Below are 14,875 nucleotides of genomic sequence, written 5' to 3'. Positions count from 1 at the left end.
CCTGTCTACACAACTCTGCAAGTCCCGCTGTCAGAAATCCCACGGATTATCCTTACAGGGCCCTATTCCTATTACATCCCTTCCGCAAGACGCCCTCTGTTTTCTTAAATATGGAGAGCCACCGCCACTGTCTGTCGACTTCTCTTTTGCTTCCGCCATGCACCCCGTACCTCGGCATGTTTTAGAGTAAGCCGCTAGTCCAGGTCGGGACTAGTGGCGGGTACCGTCGATGCGGCAACCACGTGACGTCAGGAGAGTAAACAAAGCGCTTTTTCTCCCTTTTGGACGGCGGGTAAAAGGTTCGCGTGAGGAAGACGAGAGAAGCGCAACCTGAGAGGTCGGTAAAGGGAGTATCAGACGCGGCTCGCATGCTCCTGGGAGAAAGGTATCATTGGTAATGAACAGCTACTGAGACTAATTCGATACTCGTTAGGTGTCAACGATGCTGAGCTGGTTGGCAGGCTCCAATCAGGGCGTTGCGGGAGGTAAGGCGCCTCACCTCACTTCCCTCTGGGGATACCAGTCATTTGAAGACCATATATTAACCACGCATCTCGATTCAAAACAGACGAGTCTATGGTGCTTGATGCGCCAGAGACACCAGCGCCGGTTTTTGCGTATAGAGCTTTTAAAAACGCGATGCTTGGGACTCCTGCCCCTGAGGTGGACGAGGACAAGGACTTAACCATCCCGATACGCCCACTAGACCCGAGTTCTCACAAGAAAAATGATGACCTGAAAAAGGCAGTTCAGAAACTTTCGTCCGGCGAGGACCGAAAAATGGAAATTCCTAAGCTTGAGCCAAAGGCACAGGAGCCTGCACATGCGATAACTTCACCCTCAAAGAGTATTTTGCTTACTCCTGGAACTGCCACAACGCGCCGTAAAACGGTGTCTTTTGGGGCTGGTGTTAAGGATAATGAACGCAAACCTGTTTTCCTTGACGATGAGCGGGACCTAGAGCTAAGCGGAGGAAATATCAGCAGCCAATGGTCAACGAGCGTGCCCAGTGGTTCTGGACGCAGGAGCAAATTGACACAGTCTCTACTTGAAGCCCGCGAAGAAAAATTCGGACAAAAAGTAGATGGCTTTGATGACACTCCAGTCAAGAAAGAAGAGCGCAAAGATACCCGCGAAAAGGACATTGAAGAGTACCGTGATTCTGGTCAGTCTGAGGAAGAAGAGGAAGACGAGGGAGATGTGACAATTAACCTCGAGGCTCCGCATTCCCAATCCGGAAAGTATTGGAAATCCGAATTCGAAAACTACCGGACCAAAACTGAGAAGGAAATACGAAAGCTCATCGAATACCGATCAGTCGCAAAATCTTACGCAAAGAAAAAGGAGACAGAGGCCCTTCGCCTTACTGAGAAACTGAAGCAAGAAGAGCTTAAAGTAGCGGAGATGGAGAAGCGCGTCTCTGAACTTGCTGCTGGCATGGTTGGCAGTGGCGATGGTGAGAACGCGAACAAGGACCAGATGTTCCGTGAGCTTTCAAGGCAGACTGCTGCCGCATTGCAATATAAACAGAAAACAGCGACTCTCCGAAAAACACTAGAAGATCACGGCATTGTCAATAAGGAGATGTTGGCAGAAGATATGTCAGCAGAGAGAACTGCTGCGAAGCTTCGTGAGGTTGAAGAGGCTCTCAGCGAAGCGAACGCTCGACTACGCGAAAGTGAAAGAAACCCGAAGTTAAAGGAACTACAAGAACTGGTCCGGAGCTCGGAGCGGAAAGCTGCTGAATTGAAAAGAGAGAATCTGTTACTGCAGCGTAATCTTGACAGGGTAAAGACTGAACTTCTACACATTGGGGAGCGGCGAAAGGCACAGGAAGAGAGAGCCAAGAAGCGTGAGGAGCGACTCGAGTCTCGTGCCCAGGAATATAGTAAGCGCTTGACTGACTCTTTACGGGACCACCAAGCGGCAGAGGAAGCGCTAAGAAAGTCTTTTGACGCCGAGAGGAAACAAATGCAAGAGACTATCGATTTATTGAAAGGAACCTTAGCCTTGCGTTCTGACAACTCCCAGCCCCAAACATCCACTCGCTCGACACGGCGTGAGGAGATTACAGAAGATATACTTGAGCGGCTTAAGAAAGCTACTAGTAGCTACCACGCACGGGTGGATTCCTACGACTCAGGCGACGACCAACTAGAAATTACCCTCCCCAGCGATAAGGATGTGCTTAATTCGCCCACAAAGTCACTGACTAAATCTCGTGAGGATACCCAGAGTAAAGCTCCTGAAAGTCCGTTTGATGAAGAAACCATAGGCGCTTTATTGAAAACTCTTCGAGGGGGAACTAGTTCACCAACAAAGCAATCTATGCAGCAAGGCACATCTGAGCATATACGTGTGGACACAGAAGCTACTAATAGCATTCCTACGGCCAGCGTCCGTCGCAAGCTACAACTCAACGCCGATGCAAAAGCTGCCGGTAATAGTTCAAAGAACTCCGATGAACCGCTCAATCTAGCCGAAGAACTGTTTATTAGACTCGGCGGTTCCGCCCGGAATCTTGAATCACTCCGCCAGAAGGACGGTAATGTGACGAACACGACCCTAGGCTCAGTAGGCGATGTGAAGTCTACACCTCTCTCCAAGTCAGCTGTCAAAAAACGAACTTCGTATCGCCCTGGTCATTCACCTCGCCCTTCCCTTTCATATCTGAACTCTGGCCGTGTAGACACCCTGCCTAAAAGGCCGAAGTCACGAACATCTTCACACCTTGAACGGCACCGGACTACTAATCATTCGGATATAAACCGCCATCCAGCCACAAAATCGGATGGTCCTGCTCAATCCAAATTAGGTTCTATACCTTCAGACAGACTTGCAGCAGCCAAGGCTAGGTTAAGGCAGAGACAACTTCATGCTAAGGTGGAAGCAGAGGACAAGGAGAATATGCTTTCAGCATAGGGTTTGTCCGTAGCATGAATTATGATTTGAGCTTGGTGTTTGGTTATAAATTTTTGTACTAGTTTTTTGTTCAAAAAGCATTGAGCAAGCGGACTTTTCTTACATTCCATTGAAATCATCGCGAAAGTTAATATCTATCAAACACACTCTAGCTCTCCGTCTACTAATAATTTCTCTTACATCCACTTTTCTCTCACTGTTAAGTATGCGTGTTTTATTCCTTTTTCTTCCCGTCACAAAGTGAAACGACAGCCCATTTCCCGCTCCAGGCCCATTTCCGAGAACCAGAGTCACCTCCCCCATTTGGCATGTTACGCAAGCGCTCATCTTCACCTTTCTCGAGACCAACGACAACGTCAGCCTTACAAGTGCGGAGAGCGAGAACCCTAACCCCTGAACCTTGGCCAAGTGGTCCAATTGCCGTGTCAAAGGGAGTAGTTGGGTCCCAGTGAGCCTAGACAATAAAATTAATATTCGTATCCAGTCATACACTTGAGACGTAGAAATGGGAAAGTAGACTTACATCTGCTGTCAACTTTCGATAGTTCAGGTCTCCCTTGAAGATGACTAATTCACTTTCTTTTAGATCTTCATAGAGACTAGGAGCCTCATGTGGTAGCCGCCAATAGCTTGACGCTGTTGTCCAGAATCGGTTCGGTCTAATAATCAACTGCCCTTCCGCATGGAAATCACCCCATTGCTGGAATAGATACTTCAACTCATCTACTTCCTTGTCTGTGAGAGGCTGTGGTTTCTTTTCCTCCCCAGATTCTTCTCCAGTGCTGCTGAAGAAGCTCTGCGGATCAGAAAGAAGGGCAATCAGGTCTCCAAAATCCCGTGGCAGAACATCAGACACAAACCATGGAATTGATTTGGGATGAAGGACAACACATGTTGCCAATCCCGAAGAGAGAAGATAGCCTGCTAGGATGAGGTCAACGAAGAGCTCGAAACCTGCATTGTCCAGAACGATGTCTACTCGACGCTCTTCATTTTTGCGTTCCGTTCGGGCCTTGTTTAAAAGTTCAAATGCGGCTGGAAGATCGTTCACCAGAACATTGGCCTCGGCCTTCTTTCGGGCTTCTGCACCTTGAAGCTTTTGGATGTCCTCATACGTAAGAGACGTCAAGAGTGAGAGATCCGTAGCATTTCCCCACAGACAAATTTCACACATCTCTGTGAATAGCACCTTATCAGCCTCCTGATGTTGCTCAGGGGTCATATCATCCCTCTTTGAATGTATCTGCTTGAGATCTTGGGATAAATCCTTGTACCGAGTAGCTAATTCAAGCACAGCGGGTCTAGAAGATCTAAAAGTTGACATCTTTTGCTGTGCAAAGACATCATATTCTTTCCAATGCTTAGAAAGGGCAAAATGGGTGCTCATCCGACGGTCTTTTCAGTTGTGTTTTACTATTAGTTGGTGATGCTGAACAGTGCAAGGAATTTGGAGCTTCCACGAACATAAGTAGCATTCCGCAAATAACCATGGAGCGTCGAACCATGAGAGTTCTCCACGATCTGCGAGTTCCTTGTTATAGATGGTAATATCTGACTCTCCGTCGTCGGCGAGGGGGCTGTAGATTAGATCAAGAGTTAGCATCTCTCATCTATCAAAGTTGTATTGTAGAAGAAACCAGAGTCAACTAACGTCAATTTCCGGCCATGTTGAAGTTCGTACTTCAATGCAGCTAGTTCATGGAGTATTTCCTTCCCCTCTTTCTGCTTCTCTTCATCTGTTGCCTTGATGACTGAACGGTGAAGGTCGTCGATGGCGCCAGTCTAGGAACAACGCTCAATTAGCCCATCAAGTTAGGCGCTTGCAGGGTAGTAGATCAGGAATATCTCACTAAAATAACAGGCCATCTTTCTAAAGCGGAGATGTATGCGAATGTCTCCTTATCTGATGTGCAGACGGGAGCTAATATTCGGCGGAGGTGTTAGCTTCGGCATCTACGGCTTGACAACCCCGCAAACACAAGTAGAGGGCTTTAATGGTTAGGCCGGGTCGCGCAGGCCTTGGGAGAAGGGTTGAATTGGTGTTCATTAGAGGGCGCTTACGGGTTTTGGTATCAAATTCCATCTTCAAAGTTGGTACACGGTGTTGGGGTTAGAAGTATGCAGTTGAGTGAGCTCGACCAAAGGTACTTGCGATGTTTGATGTCCCACCAAAGCTAGTTAAACTTAGGTAACACCCCACGCACGCGGAATTATCCCGGAGATAAGATGTTATCAAACAGGTACCTAACTAACTTAAAGGATAGGTGAAAAAAAAAAGCATTAGGTAGATCTAAAAAATAGACGCTATCAGCGGTACAAATGAAGACTTCCAGGGTGCCAATGTAAGTTTCAACAAAATAGCTACAGGAAGATAGCTAACCCAAGGCATTCTTTTGTTACAGATTGCATCCCCAATGTACTTCGGATTCTTTTACAAAAGGGCCTGTGCACTACCGTATGGTGAAATCATAAGGGGTACGAGGTTCGTCAATCGGAGATTCGGGGAAATGAAGTGCGATTCGGGTAAAATGACCCACGGTGGTGCGGGCAATGCCTATTGGTAGGAAGAGTGGTGGTAATCCTAAGGTCTATAATTCGACCTTAAAGGCACGGATACGTGGCCAGTCAAATGGAGTATAACCAGCCCCTTTACCCACGCTACCGTCATATTGTATGGGATCTACGTCCCTAATGGATTGTGGTGGCAATTCGGCTTGTAAACTTAACTACATCAGGGACATGATGGAGTTGCTGGCGTAAGCCTGGAAGTGAGGTTAGTAAGAACTAGAAGTCATAAGCCACTGAAAGGTAAACGTACCATTGGTTTGATGTTAGGATGTGGGACAGCGTCGAATTTGTGGAAATCGAGCTTAAGTTCAGGGCCAATGTTGATATATGCACCCTTATTTTCTGTGCTATCACAGTATTTAGGAGCAGAGAAGACTGTCACAATAATTAGCAAAGCCTCTCTAGCGCATACAAAAGAAATTAGACTCACCGGTGATACATCTTCCATCATGTTCAACTTCATAGCCCTCCATACGCACTTCATGGCTTCGAATGATAGCCTCAAGGCCATTCTTTTCGCAAAACCGCTTGGTGACGTCTGGACCAAACTGCATACCGACGCCTCTCTTGCTCGGTCCTCTGCCTGGTAGAGTCTGAGGATCGGTCCAGAGCATTTCCATCATCAGACCGGATTGGCCTGGCTGGCGCTGGTTATGCCTGTTCAGGGCTCTGATATCCGCCAAGGAAATGTTATCATCGGAGAATAAGCCGCCGTGAAGTACTAGGTACTTTTGTCCTATCAGTGTTGCAAGAGCAAGTGCACTGAAGGATTCAGAGAAAACCTTGAACAGACGCTCGGAGTATTTAGCTTTGCATTCTCCTTCAAAGCCATAAGCGCGGTTCATATCATCGGTTTCGTGATTTCCACGATTAAGGAAGAAAGATTTAGGGCGCATCCATTTGTAGGCGTAAAGAAGGAGGGCGATTTCGCAAGACCAGCTACCACGATCAACAAAATCACCATTAAAGAGATAGGAGTGGGTATCAGAGGGGAAACCATTAAGGCGGAATATTTCAAGAAGGTCAAAGAATTGGCCTGTTGGCAAATTGTTAACAGAAAAGTGTTGTGAAAGCGTCGTTAAGGGGGTAGAATTTAAGCTTACCATGGGTGTCTCCACAAACAGTTAATTTGGAGCCTTCTTCAACGCCAATTTCAACCATAGTAGGTTCATTGTATACGATATCCCGCACAGCTTTCACTATCTGGAACGCATACTTTTTATGTATCTGCTTTCCATTCTTGAATCGTTTTATCATGTCATCAATGAACTCCTGTGTCATTTTATCCTCCAATCGTACACCGTCATAGCTATCATCCACGACCATTGATTCAATATTGAGTCCCTCAAATGCTGATGGTGGATCGGCAACTTCAATAGCTTTCTCAAATTCAATCCGCCGCACGAGCTTCTCGCACTCTGCTAGCTTGAGCTTCGCATCACGGTCGTTGGGGGCCTTTTTCACAACGGTCTTGAAGTCTTTAAGGGCAGCGCGGGAATTGAGAATAGCGGTGTTGGCGACAGCTCTACGCCAGTATGCCTGGTCTCTGGTTAGCAGGCCGAAGGCGTTACGCAGTACTACGGTCCGAACAAGGGTTTCCTTCTGTATACCTTGACATATGAAGGGTCTAGTTCAATAGCCTTGGTAGCATCCGCAATTGCGAATCCAAAGGCTTCCAACTTAACATGTACCTAGAGGGGGAAAAGTAAGAGTTAACTTGCTGGACCTAAAAACCGTATGAGATCACTGTCTACGTGATTTGCTACATAATACAACCGGTAAGTGAGATATATACCTGGGCTCTGTTACAGTAGAACGACGGCTCTTTATCATACAGCTCGATAGCCTGTGTATAAAGATCTAGAGCCGCAGGCCAGTTCTGCTGCGCAAAGCACTTGTTGCCTTGCAGTTTGAGGGCTGTAGCAGCCTCAATGTCGGATTGAGACATGGGGCTAAAGTGATTTGTAGCGGGACGAATGTGGGGTTTCTGTAGATAAATGTGCAGATACGTGGGTGACAGTACTTGACTGGGTTGAACAACAAAAGGAAAAGGCGGTATCGCTATCGTCCTGCTCTATATCGCACGGCCGGAATCAAAACTGCACATCCAGAAGGCGAGCGAGTGCGATGTCGAAAGGTCGAGAAGTTCACGAAGACAAAAAAAAGTCAACCGGCAACCGGGGAAAGATAAGCTTTGGCCCTGTTAATAAGCATAATCACGTAATAAGGAATACGGTTAGTCATCAATTGCCTAAACTTTGATAATGACGGAGATGATGAACATTCGACGGAAGACAAAAGTCAGGACGAGAGGACGAAGAAGAGGTCAGCAGTCGACACTTATAAGATGGCATCCGGATCCTTCTACGTCTCAGCCAACCAGCAGCGCTCTTTGCGCGCATGCATGGTTTGCTCTATTGTCCAGCTACACAACGTACCTCGGTCCCCCCAGCTTCCTCTCATACCTAGCTCCCAGAACACACAGCTAACGAGTATCTCATAGAAATTCATGAATGAAGGCTGCCCAAACTGCGAAGCCGTGCTGAACCTCCGCGGAAACTCTGAAGCGATACAAGATTGTACCTCGCAGGTCTTTGAAGGATTGGTTGCCTTGGCTGACGAGCGCGCTTCATGGGTAGCTCGTTGGCAGAGACTGGACGGGTATGTTCCTGGAACATATGCCGTGAAGGTTGTGGGGTCGGTGAGTGTGGAAATTACTCTCCCGTTGCATTTCTAGCAGATGTGCTAATTGGGATGGATTATAGCTACCGCCTGAGGTATTGAGTGACTTGGAAGATGCGGGAATAACCTATATTCCGTATGTGATAAGACTGTATGCTTGAAAAAAAAAAAATCTGAGACTAACTGGTATTTTTAGGAGGGATGGGAGTGCCGCCGATAACGATGGTTAAAGTGATTTATACACACTAGCTCATGGGTTTTGTTCAAGGGGTTCGGTGCTATCATTTGGTTTACTGGCTGGTAGCAAGGCGAAGGCGTTTATAGTGCCTTTTGTGTTCAGACATATTTTTCTGGGACTTCTACTACGTAATAGAATAAATCATAGAACAGAAGCTCATCGGGAGAAAAAAGCAAGTTTATATACTGCAGCAAGTAAGACGTTTGCTGGAAGTTCATATTAGGCTCGTGAAACATCTCTAAAGCTAAGCTAGGGATTGTATTTCTCCCTGAATTGACCCAAACGTGCAATTTGCACACGAAAAAACAGAAGAAAGATACGAAACATAACAATTAAAGCAATAATACGGCACTCTTTATGACTTGACAATTTTCTCGAGAGATTCGAGAAGAATGTCAGCATGGTGCTTCTGGAAGACCAACATGGGTCTCAACCTAACGGCCGACTCGCCGCATCCACCAATGTTGATGCCAACCTCCTTACCGCGCTTTAGCACGGCATCGCGCTGAGGGCTGTCCCATGAGATGAAGGTGCCTTGTCCCTTTCCACGTAGGCTGTTGAATTGTCCAGGGTACTTCTCGGCCAGGCGCTCAAGGCCAGCGAAGAGATAGTCTCCTGTCTGTGCGGTGTGTCTGACTAGATCAAGACGCTCAATCTCCTCGATGATGGCACGGAAGATGAGAGCACGAGCTGGGTCACCCATCCAAGTATTGAACTGTCTGTATGGCTTGTTAGGCCTCAGAGCTGGGTTGCCGAAGTAGTAACCGGCGGCCTGTGCCTTTTTGGAGAAGGTGACAATGTCTGGTGGGGTGGATAGGTTCCAGTGCTCGTGAGCCCAGAATTTACCAGTTGCACCGACACCAGTCTGAACTTCGTCGACAATCAAGAGGACGTTGTTGCGCTTGGTGATTTCGCGGAGACCCTGGAAGAAGGCTGCGGAGGCGTGGTTGTCTCCACCCTCAGACTGGACTGGTTCAACAACAACGGCGGTGACAGGGTTGTGGAACTCCTTGATCAGTCTCTCGACTTCCTCAAGGCAGCGTTTCTCCTCTGCGGCATTCTCAGCAGCGAATTGATCGAGTGGGTACTTGAGCTGTGGGAAAGGAGCACGGGGCCAGTCAAAGGCCGGGATATCAAGCTTGTGGATGGCCTTGCTGCGGGTGGTGGAGAGGGAGCCGAAGAGACGGCCGTGGAATGCGGAAGTGAATGACATGATAGAGTAGTTGGGGGAGCCAGGAGCTTGGTTTACCATAGTGGAAGAGATGTCCTCGGAGGAAAATTCTACATCAGGACCACCACGCTGACGCTGAGCATAGTACATGAAAGCAGCCTTGTAGGCAGTCTCATTGGCATCAGAGCCAGTAGTAGAGGTAAACACCTGGTCAAGACCCTTGGGGGCAACTCGCAAGAGACCAGACTCGAGGATGCTTGCCCAGTTGTGAGAGGGGAAGTTGCCGAGTGCTGGGCGATTGATGAGGGCACTGGCCATGTCGGTGGTCTTGGTGGCAGCAAGCAATGCTGGGTTGTTATATCCCACTGGGATAGAAGCAATCTGGGCAAACCTGCAGGACCCGTCAGTTAGCCGGAACATTAAGGGTATCTCCGCCCAACAAGAGAAACACGTACACATCAAGCAAGACGTTTCCGTCCAAGTCCGCAATGCTACACCAAGTGTGTCTGTCAGTAATTCCGTCCACTTGACCCGTAAACAGTGCAATTGAGAGAGCTATAGCGTACTAATTTCCGGTGGACTTTTGGTAGTCAACCAGCATATTCAAGCTCCTAGTATCGAAGACGCGGTCAAGCTGGGAGATGGCCTCCTTGCTCTTTGGTCCCGGGATGGCAGTCTTTACAGTCGGACCAGCCGGCTCGTTGGTGAAGAAAGCAGAGGCAGCGGCATGTCTAGGAGTCGAGCTGAAGCATCTGACCTGAGCAGCAGCCCTGACGCCGGCCCTGGAGCGTAGAATGGAAGCCATCGCAGACACACGCTGAAGGAAAGAAGAGCTCGGAAATGCAAAGAATGGCAGAGTCACCCGGCAGCGGGTGAGGGCGAGCTTTAATTAAAATAAGTCTGGGGCAAGACCAGAGACAAGCGCCGGCTATTCAAGCTGGTGTTTTCCTTTTTGTTGTTGATGTTGTTCTTGTTGAGCTGTCTAGCTTCCCCCCGCATGACGAGGTTTCCGGCTTTTCTTCGGCCAAGCCGCCCAATCAGGGGCCAGGCGCTAGTCCCGATGTGGAGGAAACTTCCCGCCATGATAAGATAAGAATGCTTATATCAGCAGGGACCGGCCCGGCGTCGGAGTTACCGAAAAGGGAAAGGAGGGAAGGAGGTCGCGACTTCCAAGAAGTTAGACGACGTTCGAAACGACGACAGGAAAGACAACGACATTCATCTATGATGGTACCTGAGATGATGGTATCTAAGAAGAGACATGAGGGAGACAGGAGTGGTATCTAGGACGTCTGGATACCCTGGTGGCAACTAGTAAGTACGTGTTGGAAGCTTCGAAAACAGCGGCCAGACCGAAGGCGTTGCAACGGTGGTCTAGCGGGCGGGTTCGACAGCGTTAGTGTCTCGTCGGCTCTTCGGTGCTTGGATGCTTGGAGCGGTGCTTGGAGTGATGCTTGACTCCATCAATATACACGAAAAATGGGGTATTACGCCGTACGGGTCAGGTTATGTGCATAGTACACGCCCTTTGACACCAGTAAGAAGGCCTAGAGTCGGGTCAGAGAGGGGATCTCGTGGTGATGTCAGTGTTGGGCAGTGATTCGGTTCAGCGGGTATCAGAGGCGCCGGTCCTCGTTTTCTGACTCCCCCTTTCTTGTTCTCTCTCTCTCTCTCTCTCTCTCTGGCTGTTCTGCACTGCAGTCAGGCTTAGCTAGTTGGCTGGCATCCAATACAACAAGCACGAGAATGAATGCTAAGAGATCGACGTGTTCATGTTTATTTTATGAGCAGGATGAAGAAAGGTTCGTTCGACTGCCTCAGCAGCAGGAGCCATAAATCTTTCACTAATAATAACATAGATGCAAGATGGGACATCGAGCACATACATCTTCCCCAGGTCCACAAAGTCGCTAAATGTCACCACTAAACAGAACGCTGAGGCGTTGATCGCTGGTGAAATATCTTGTCGGATTTTCTTCTGCCACATGCCTGGCTCCTTTTAACTGGTTAGGTCCTCAGGCTTGTCGCATCTCCAGCCTTGAAGCAGGGGCTGGTCCCCATGGGCCTGGCAGCGAATCAAGACGTCAGCCTTCCTGGTCAAAACGTCTTAGCCTCTCTCTGGCTTGCTGGCTCTTTTCTTCTTTCTTTAAATCCCTTGCAATCCTTCGGCCTGCATAAGCACCGCTCGAACCCTCTGACACATCCAAGGCATGGTCGATGAACCATGTCGTTGATGACAAAACGTCAACGCTCGGCTTGGACTAACGCTCGACTAAACGACTAAACGACGACTTTTTACGTTCATACTTATGGGAGGCTCCGGATGGCCGAAGATAAGGGGAAGGATTTGAACTTCACTTTTTTCGCTTTCCTTTTTCTTTTCCAACATGCCTCGCGATTGTCAGTGATATCAAGGTAGCAGAGGCTATGCGCTCTGTCTCCGGCCAAAACATAAGGTTGCCTGAACGGGCCGGCGGAGTTAATTATCCTTAATTTACTCTATTTATAGGTACTTTCGATGGATTACCAACAGAGACACTTTGCACAGCATCTTCCGCCAGACAACCCACTCGCCATATACTGATCGCCACGATTTCCAACGATAGCCAGGCAAGGGAGAGATGAAAAATGGTGAATCAGGCTGCTTGGGGGCTAACTGCATGTGCGGCAGGGCCCGAGGCATTTTGTGACGCCTGCAACGTGTTGTTTCACCTTCTTCCACCGTCTTGACAGGGGACAAGCAACCTTCTGCTTGTTAGCGCCCTTCGGTGGACCATCGCCATTCATTCCAGGCCTTCAGGGGATCCAGAAAATATTACTTGAATTGATCCTTCCACTCTCTCCTTTTTTTTTCTCTTCGTGTCTTCCCGTTTGCTATCTCTTTTTGTTTATTGCGATAGATCTTCACTCTTTCGTTTACGAGCGTTTTGTCCTTCTTTTTTCTGAACATTATATACCGTTGTCTATCCCTTATCAAATCTACCCTGCATCTCTCCAATCCATCTCGTACTCCGTCCGTTAATTGTTGATATGAGTGACGAGATTTCCTACAACCAGGAGCCGGCTCCTCACCCCCAGAATCTTCGAGCTCAGAGCAAAACATCCAGCATGGAGACCAAGTGTGAACCGCCAAAGACCGGTCAATCCACTCCTTCGAAGATCACCCCTAGACCTACATATATCAGTGGTGCAGCAGCTGCCTCAGACCTCAAGCTACCCCAGCAAATGCTCTCCAAGAGAAACACCATTGACATAAACGACTATTTCGTCAGTGGCCCTTTTATTCTTCCTCCGTTTTCCCGCCCTGGCGGTAAAAATGGACGTTCGGCTAACTGTGTCGAACTTGTAGAAAGGACCTAGAAACCTCGATAGGCATTCGAAATGGCCCCTATTCCTTCGGGTTCATGGCAGTGTCATGCCACGAATGATTATCCCACTGCTATTAATGACTTGCTGGTCAACTCTCATTACATGTGTAACTCGCCTGGGTGGTGTCCCTCGTATGTTGAACCTCCATGTATCAGACGAATACATGAAGAGCAACGTAGTCTAACACCTTCCAGTCGGCATTGATTCAACTCTTCTTACTGTTCTCGGTTTCGTCGTCGGTCTTGCTCTCTCCCTCCGAAGTTCAACTGCTTATGAACGGTATGATGGACCCTGGTAACTTCATGCTAGGCTGTGATCAGGCTAATATTTGTTCACTATTTGTTCACTTTTAGTTATGGTGAAGGTCGCAAGTACTGGGCATCTCTGATGCAAAATTCCCGCACTTTGGCCCGTATCATCTGGATTCATAAGACCGAGCGCGAAGGTGAAGAAGGAAAGGAGGATATCATTTCGAAACTGTGAGTTCCATCAACAGTTATGTCATTTTAGCTCTTGTTGATTTACTGACAATTCTTTAGGACTGGAATAAACCTTATCGTGGCTTTCGCTGTTGCCCTCAAGCATAAACTGCGTTTCGAGCCTGGTAGCGGCTATGAGGATATCTCCGGCCTTATTGATCACCTTGATACCTTTGCCAAAGCTGCTCACGACCCAGATTTTGCATCAGGGAAGAAGCCAGGCATGATGAAGGCTCTTGGCCAGTACTTGAGTATTCCAATGGCCATGTCAAACCCACGCAAGCAAATCAAGCGCTCCGATAAGCCTCTAGGAAACTTACCAGCCGAGATCCTCAACTACCTGTCCGCTTATATCCACGAGTCGTTAATAAACGGTTCGATTCCCATGCCCGTGCATCAGTCGCAAGCTGGTGCATGTCTCAATGCCATGGAAGAAGTTATGACCGGCAACGAGCGTGTGCTTAATACTCCCCTTCCATTGGCATACACCATCTTGATCTCTCAAATCACTTGGCTCTACGTTCTCGCCCTACCCTTCCAGCTCGTCAACAAACTTGAATGGGTTGCCATCCCTGGAACTATCGGTAAGTGTTCCCGACCTCTCTTGATCCTTCATCTCCATACTAATGTATAATAGCTGCCACCTACATCATCCACGGCATTGCCTCCATCTGTGCCGAAATCGAAAACCCCTTCGGTGATGACGTCAATGATCTTCCCCTTGATGTCTTCTGCCAACAACTGGCGGCTGACCTTGATATCATCACCTCCACTCCACCAGCTAAGGCAGACGACTTCATCAACCGCGAGCATAACTATGTTCTCTACCCACTTAGCAAGAGCAGTGTTAACATGTGGAAGGATCGCAGTGTGGAGGATATCCGCGCTGCTCTCAAGGCCAAAGCCACACTTACCCCTGCCAGACTCAATGAGGCTGGGTCAAGAGACATAGCTTTGGCCGTGAAGGGCCAGGATGAATCCATTGCATGAAACAGCATTCTGGACACGCTGCGGAATCCACGGTGATAGGAGTGTGGTAGAGCTGCTCCCACTCTCCTTTACATAGACATGTGCGCTTTTGAAAAAATCCCCCCCTCCCCCCTTCAAAAAAAAAAGTCCCACTACCTTTGGCCCAACATCTTTTGCTTTCTTAGCCCTTATTCCTACTCATATGTTGTTATTGCTAATTACCTCTACTGTTACTCGGTATCAGCTCTTTGCTTTCTTTTTTGGTTTTATATAGCGTGGGAGTTGTGCATGTTGTTGAATGCTTTTTTTTGTAGGTCTGTCTGGATCATTTCGTCACTGTCCCGTCGGATGTTTCAAAATTATATACGGCAAAACAAAATAGTCTGCCAAATTGTCATTCTGAATGGATATTTCATTATGTTTGGAATCTGGGATAGTAATTCGCCATGAAATTTTGTAGACATCCCGATGAAGAGC

General features: G+C 48.0%; 6 protein-coding genes across 8 annotated transcripts; 3 read left to right on the top strand and 3 right to left on the bottom strand.

Annotated features, from left to right (window-relative positions):
* Positions 1 to 442: 442 nt before the first annotated feature.
* Positions 443 to 2,922, top strand: TERG_04083 (uncharacterized protein; the record flags this gene model as incomplete). Its single annotated transcript, XM_003234983.1, has 2 exons — positions 443 to 485; positions 569 to 2,922. 2 exons carry the CDS (start codon positions 443 to 445, stop codon positions 2,920 to 2,922), a joined length of 2,397 nt encoding a protein of 798 aa, XP_003235031.1.
* Positions 2,923 to 3,136: 214 nt separating this feature from the next.
* On the bottom strand, positions 3,137 to 5,005 carry TERG_04082 (uncharacterized protein; the record flags this gene model as incomplete). The annotated part of the gene is made up of 6 exons (XM_003234982.1): positions 3,137 to 3,376; positions 3,446 to 4,317; positions 4,387 to 4,499; positions 4,574 to 4,704; positions 4,773 to 4,843; positions 4,984 to 5,005. 6 exons carry the CDS (start codon positions 5,003 to 5,005, stop codon positions 3,137 to 3,139), a joined length of 1,449 nt encoding a protein of 482 aa, XP_003235030.1.
* A 643-nt stretch (positions 5,006 to 5,648) lies between these two features.
* On the bottom strand, positions 5,649 to 7,438 carry TERG_04081 (uncharacterized protein; the record flags this gene model as incomplete). The annotated part of the gene is made up of 6 exons (XM_003234981.1): positions 5,649 to 5,684; positions 5,741 to 5,865; positions 5,921 to 6,526; positions 6,594 to 7,029; positions 7,101 to 7,181; positions 7,286 to 7,438. 6 exons carry the CDS (start codon positions 7,436 to 7,438, stop codon positions 5,649 to 5,651), a joined length of 1,437 nt encoding a protein of 478 aa, XP_003235029.1.
* A 399-nt stretch (positions 7,439 to 7,837) lies between these two features.
* Positions 7,838 to 8,333, top strand: TERG_04080 (transcription elongation factor spt4; the record flags this gene model as incomplete). The annotated part of the gene is made up of 3 exons (XM_003234980.2): positions 7,838 to 7,924; positions 7,994 to 8,191; positions 8,256 to 8,333. The coding sequence occupies 3 exons, from the start codon at positions 7,838 to 7,840 to the stop codon at positions 8,331 to 8,333; spliced, it is 363 nt and encodes a 120-aa protein (XP_003235028.2).
* A 22-nt stretch (positions 8,334 to 8,355) lies between these two features.
* TERG_04079 (4-aminobutyrate aminotransferase) lies at positions 8,356 to 10,531 on the bottom strand. 2 transcript variants are annotated; one of them, XM_003234979.2, is made up of 3 exons: positions 10,148 to 10,531; positions 10,037 to 10,072; positions 8,356 to 9,972 (listed from the first exon to the last, which is right to left on the bottom strand). In XM_003234979.2, the coding sequence occupies exons 1-3, from the start codon at positions 10,384 to 10,386 to the stop codon at positions 8,766 to 8,768; spliced, it is 1,482 nt and encodes a 493-aa protein (XP_003235027.1). In that variant the 5' UTR covers positions 10,387 to 10,531; the 3' UTR covers positions 8,356 to 8,765. The 2 variants fall into 2 exon arrangements, with proteins under 2 accessions (XP_003235027.1, XP_047606169.1); XM_047749710.1 differs by having other exon boundaries at positions 10,037 to 10,531.
* A 1,108-nt stretch (positions 10,532 to 11,639) lies between these two features.
* TERG_04077 (uncharacterized protein) lies at positions 11,640 to 14,823 on the top strand. Of its 2 annotated transcripts, XM_003234977.2 has the most exons (6): positions 11,640 to 12,848; positions 12,931 to 13,081; positions 13,145 to 13,229; positions 13,304 to 13,429; positions 13,490 to 14,013; positions 14,067 to 14,823. In XM_003234977.2, the coding sequence occupies exons 1-6, from the start codon at positions 12,612 to 12,614 to the stop codon at positions 14,417 to 14,419; spliced, it is 1,476 nt and encodes a 491-aa protein (XP_003235025.1). In that variant the 5' UTR covers positions 11,640 to 12,611; the 3' UTR covers positions 14,420 to 14,823. The 2 variants fall into 2 exon arrangements, with proteins under 2 accessions (XP_003235025.1, XP_047606168.1); XM_047749709.1 differs by having other exon boundaries at positions 13,490 to 14,823.
* Positions 14,824 to 14,875: the final 52 nt, after the last annotated feature.

Source organism: Trichophyton rubrum (genome assembly GCF_000151425.1).
Source record: "Trichophyton rubrum CBS 118892 genomic scaffold supercont2.4, whole genome shotgun sequence".
Lineage (NCBI taxonomy): Eukaryota > Fungi > Ascomycota > Eurotiomycetes > Onygenales > Arthrodermataceae > Trichophyton > Trichophyton rubrum.
This window is presented reverse-complemented; position numbering and strand designations above follow the sequence as displayed.